The sequence below is a fragment of the Mastomys coucha genome, unplaced genomic scaffold (genome assembly GCF_008632895.1).
Source record: "Mastomys coucha isolate ucsf_1 unplaced genomic scaffold, UCSF_Mcou_1 pScaffold18, whole genome shotgun sequence".
In the NCBI taxonomy this organism is placed as follows: Eukaryota; Metazoa; Chordata; class Mammalia; order Rodentia; family Muridae; genus Mastomys; species Mastomys coucha.
The window spans coordinates 23,317,077-23,321,931 of NW_022196900.1; the positions used below are offsets into that span (position 1 = coordinate 23,317,077).

Consider the following 4,855-nt stretch of genomic DNA (forward strand, 5'->3'; position numbering starts at 1 on the left):
AAAAAAAAAAAAAAAAAAGGCATAGACTATCCTGTCTCCAGGAGTAAGGCAAAGTGGTATAGAGCGGGATGCACCCTCTTGCCTCAAGGTATATATTCATATATTCATTCCACACTTACACAGTGAGTTTGTGTGTGTGTGTGTGTATACACACACACACACACCTCACATATATAAACACACACACAAAGGAAACAAGGGAAAATGGTTAACTATCTCATCAAAATTCAGTGTCTTTACGGAAAGTGGATAAGCCATCAGTCCAATCTAATCAGACACTGTGACCATTCCTGGATATTACAACTAGCTAGCTTAAATCTCATGAAAACTAAACTTACCAATTCACAGGATTATCCACAGGATCTAAGCAGGTCCGAAATGGGTAAATCATTCATTAATCAGAATGCTTCCTGTGCTGAGCTATGGAAGTTTAAAGTCACTGTCGAAATCTGTGGGGAAAACAGACAACACAACAGACCAGGCCAATCTAGTGTCGAAACAGAACCCTAAGGAGGGCCCTTCAACGGCGCTGCATAAGCCCTAGCCTAGGCTGGCCTGCTTGGAGTGCTAGGGATCTCAAGTCCCCATGGGAAAAAGTATCTTAGTGAATGTGAGGGGTAGGCAGACAGACTTAAGACCAGGGAAGTTCAAAGTCACTTCATATGGCGAATGAATGCTTGTGTTAACAAAGCCCATGGGACCAGACGGAGCTTTCCTTCCCCCCACCCCACACACATCCAGCCAGCTGGCCTCCCATTCCATTCTCAGCTCTTCAGAGGTTCCCAGCAGGGCCTGGATGTCGGAAAGCCTGAGTACCAGACAGCCCCAGACTCATCACAAGCAGGTGGACCCCAAAATCAGTTCCCGCTGTCCCATGCCTCAGACTATTGCTTTCCCACCCGCGGTGTCCTGTGACTTTCCTATGGCCCAGTACCTGGCCAGAGCTGGCGTGGGGTAAGTGCAATCAGACTCCCTGTGTCCTACCTCCCCAAGCTGCCTGCCCCCGCAAGCTGCAGAGCCCTGTGGGAGAGCAGACTAGAGACCCACAACCCTACACTAACTTTTCTTAAGTTCTAGACTCTTCCCTTACTGGCTTTTATTTTTCATTTTAATAACTAAAAAATTTTGCCTTTATAAATTTTGTTATTGTATTTAATTATTTATTGGGTGCTGGTGAAAGCACACAGTTCACAAGCAGAGGTCAGAGGTCAACATCTGGGTGTCAGTTCCCTCCTTCTACCATGTGGGACATCACACTGAGCACAGGCTCCTTTACCCACTGAACCATCCCACATTCCCATTCTTTATATTATTGCCTTGGGAAACTTAAAAAATTATTCCAGTTTTATAAAGTTGAAGCAAACAGTTTAGTTAACAATATCAGAAGCCGGGTGGTGGTGGCACACACCTTTAATCCCAGCCCTCTGAAGGCAGAGGCAGGCGGATCTTATAAGTTCGAGGCCAGCCTGGTCTAAAGGACGTGTTCCAGGACAGCCAGGGCTACCCAGAGAAACCCTGTCTTGAAAAAACAAAAACAAAAACAGCAAAATCAGCCTCCTATAAAAGTTACACATAGGCCACTAAAGAGCTAAATGATAATGACCTACATGAGAGTTCTGCTAAAGTGTGCATTCCTATATATTATTACTGCATGCATCCAGAATGAAACAAAACACTCTGATCTATAGCAAACCTTTACACTTCTCTCAGGAGGCTCAGCACAGCAAGGGGTGATATAATCAACACAAAACACTGGCCCGCGACATTTCAAACTGCTTTTTTCTATCAGATACCTTCTATCAGACCCCTAAGTAGAGAAAATGACAGCCAGCTCCAAAGGGAAAAGGAAGAAATACTTAGGGGAAAAAAAAGTTCCCTACTTGCTTTGGAACTGAAACCCTCACCACTAGAGAGCAATGATGAGTGCGGGTTAAAAGCACGTCTCTCACCCGCCACATGACTAATCCTACTACACTATGGCTCCAGAACGACCGATTACCTTTTCTCACCAGAATTTTTTTTTTCTGGTTTGTACTCTTGTCGTCCCGTGACTTAAATGACTAAAATGGAATAAGCTCCTTGCGCGTAACTTGGCATTTAGTAAGTCCTCGAAGAGGAAGCGCTCTTCTAATTGGAGTTGTTCAGGGAAGGGGCTTGAGAGACGGAGTCTGTTCAGCTCCGCAAACGTGAATATTTTTGCAGTGTCCACAACTTTCATGTAAGGATAAAAACAAAAACAAAAAACAAACAAACAAAAAAGAAAAACAAAGCCCTTATCACTGATGGCCTACCTAGCATTCATTGGAGCCACAGCTGCTGGTATGCACTTTATCTGGCGCCTCCCTGGACCCTTTATTTCAAAGACCCCATACAAAGAATAGGCTGTAGACAAGTAAACCAACAACAAACTAGGCCCCAGCAACTCCACCACATTTCTGTTTTAGCCTCAGAAGGCTCTCTTTGAGTTTAATGTCTTCTTGAAGCCCAAATTGACTACGTAGCCACCGAGTTACGAGGGGCCCCCGGAGGACTTCCGTCGTGGACAACAGCCCTCTTTCCCAGCTCCAAGGCTGCAGAAGTCTAGGGAAAGATTTCCATGGCAACACAGGTCTCAGCTTCGAAACGGCGGAAGGTCTCCCGAAGGGGAGCAGAGACCCTCTGTTTGTTTCAGATTATAGTTGCGATCCGCAAACCTACCTCTTTTCAGGCCTCTGTAGTTTCCCAGAACCTCAACTCCCACCAAGACTCCATGGCTGCGCAGCCCGAACTACACTTCCCAGACTGCTCTGCGCCTCTTCTCCCGCGATGTTGTGTCACTCTCGACTCCAGCCGACACTGGGCAACTACCACTCCCAATATACTTCGCGACTCCTAGAGCGCGGAGTACGTTCCTGCTACGTTTCCGGCCAGTGACGCACTTCCGCTTTGCTAGGCGCGCGGTTCCCAGTCTGAAAAGCAGAACGCGGATTTGGTTAGGGCCTCGCGTCTTCGCAGCCCAGCATGGCCTCCTCACGAGCCTCCTCCACGGTACAGAGCTCCGGATCTAAGTTCAGGCCTGTCCTCTCCTAGAGAGGACGGTGGTCCCCGTGGGAAAGGGCCGTTACCTTACGGGTCCGGGCAGAGGAGGAGGAGGAAGGCTGAGGGACCGTAGTGTGGATCTTAGCAGCTTTTTCCTGATTTCTTCTTGTGCTGCAGCTCTTTTTGCACGGCTCTTACTTAACTCCTGAGCAGTGAACGCTTTTTCTGACTGCTCCAAAACACGGTGCTTTGAAATCGGGTTGTGTCTTGACTTAAGCTGTACTTATTACGATGCCTCCCCACTTCTAATAGGCTCTGAAGTATTTGACATGTGTATACCAGTAACATTGTGACTTGGTGCACCTAAAACCACTCTGATTGTTTAGGTTGTTTTTTGGTGTTTGCCCAGTGGTGAGAAGTTATTTTCGTAAAACCGGAGATTGCATTTCCAATAGATTAAAGTAACGGGCCCCAAAACAAACTAAGACACATCAGGCAGAAATTGTTTACGTTGTATTTGTGTGCCAGACTTAACGGGAACCTAAACTTGCACAAAGTCAGTTTCGACTTTAATCCTCTAGTTTTGAGAGGAAATAAAATGAAAGCTCAGCATTAACTTCATTCTTTTGGGAAGCATGGTTTACTGAAACTAAACTTTAATCCGGGTCTTTGATTTAACAGACAACCAAAACCAAAGCGCCTGACGATTTAGTTGCTCCTGTTGTGAAAAAACCACACATCTACTATGGAAGCTTGGAAGAGAAAGAGCGGGAACGCCTGGCCAAAGGAGAGTCTGGGATTTTGGGAAAAGAAGGACTCAAAGCCGGCATTGAAGCAGGGAATATTAATATAACATCCGGTAAGATGCAAGCTGCGAGTCATACTCCCCTCCCCGCCCTTTTTAAACAGTGCTGGGAATCCAACCCAGGGTTTTTTGCATGCTAGGCAACTGTTCTGCCACTGAACCGTACATTCCCATCTTTCCACCAGTCTCTTATCTTTGTCCTCACACTCCTCCCGCCTCCTCCCTGGTCCTGGAATCGTATACTACCATGCACCTTTGATAATCCAATATTCTGATATGCACCTTCCCAAACCACACAGTATTAGTTTTATAGGGTCAAAACCTTCTGATGGTCTGGGAGCTAGTTCAGGTGCCAAAAGCTTTTCTGTGTGACCATTAGGACCTGAGATTGAGCCCTAGAACCCATTTTTTTTACCAGCTTGTTTTTCCTTTTATTTACTTATTTAAAAAAAAAAAAATGCTGAATGTGGTGGTACCTACTTGGAATCGAACGTTGGGAAGACATACTTCCAAATGCACACACACGCAACCTTACTCTTCTGTTCTTACTATTGAATCTATGACTTTGCCTACTTGGCATCATCCAGTGAGTGGTTTTCTTACATTTTGTACAGCTCCTTGCACGAATCACTTGTAATCTCTGTAGACTTCTTCAGTGGGTATTTGGGTTTGGGGTCATCTGCTGTATTTGTCTTTGGGAGACGTAACCTAGTTCTGGCATTGATATATAACTGTTTATCGGATTCTCTCCTTTACTTTTCTACGGTTTTTTGTTTGTGTTTTCCTTTTTGTTTCTGTTTTTCAAGACAGGGTTTCTCTGTGTAACCTTAGGCCAGGCTGTCCTCCAACTCAGAAGTTCTCCCGCCCCTGTCTCCAGAGTGCTGAGATTAAAAACATATGACCACCACTACCTGCCTAATTTAACTAAGTTACTGTGAGCATTTAAATTTGCACACTTTCTTCCTACACACATACACTATTCTTAAGTGTCTTCGAGCCTGTCTTCATTCCATGTATGTTTGTGGGGGGGGG

At 45.5% G+C, this 4,855-nt stretch overlaps 2 protein-coding genes across 3 annotated transcripts in view; one reads left to right on the plus strand and one right to left on the minus strand.

Moving 5' to 3' along the window:
* Cdc26 (cell division cycle 26) overlaps nucleotides 1–2,869 on the minus strand; it is a 14,594-nt gene extending 11,725 nt beyond the window's left edge. Inside the window, exons 1-2 of the mRNA XM_031377573.1 lie at nucleotides 2,698–2,869; nucleotides 339–449 (exon numbers count right to left, since the gene is read on the minus strand). The gene's annotated coding sequence lies outside the window, so the exon portion shown is untranslated. The remainder of the gene's footprint in view (nucleotides 1–338; nucleotides 450–2,697) is intronic.
* A 25-nt stretch (nucleotides 2,870–2,894) lies between these two features.
* The window catches only part of Prpf4 (pre-mRNA processing factor 4), a 15,766-nt gene continuing 13,805 nt past the window's right edge, over nucleotides 2,895–4,855 (plus strand). For both annotated transcript variants that reach the window (XM_031377568.1, XM_031377567.1), the window contains exons 1-2: nucleotides 2,895–3,027; nucleotides 3,700–3,877. Coding sequence is in view for 1 of the 2 variants with exons in the window: in XM_031377567.1 (XP_031233427.1) it covers nucleotides 3,001–3,027; nucleotides 3,700–3,877 (205 nt within the window). In the remaining variant the exon portion in view is untranslated. The remainder of the gene's footprint in view (nucleotides 3,028–3,699; nucleotides 3,878–4,855) is intronic.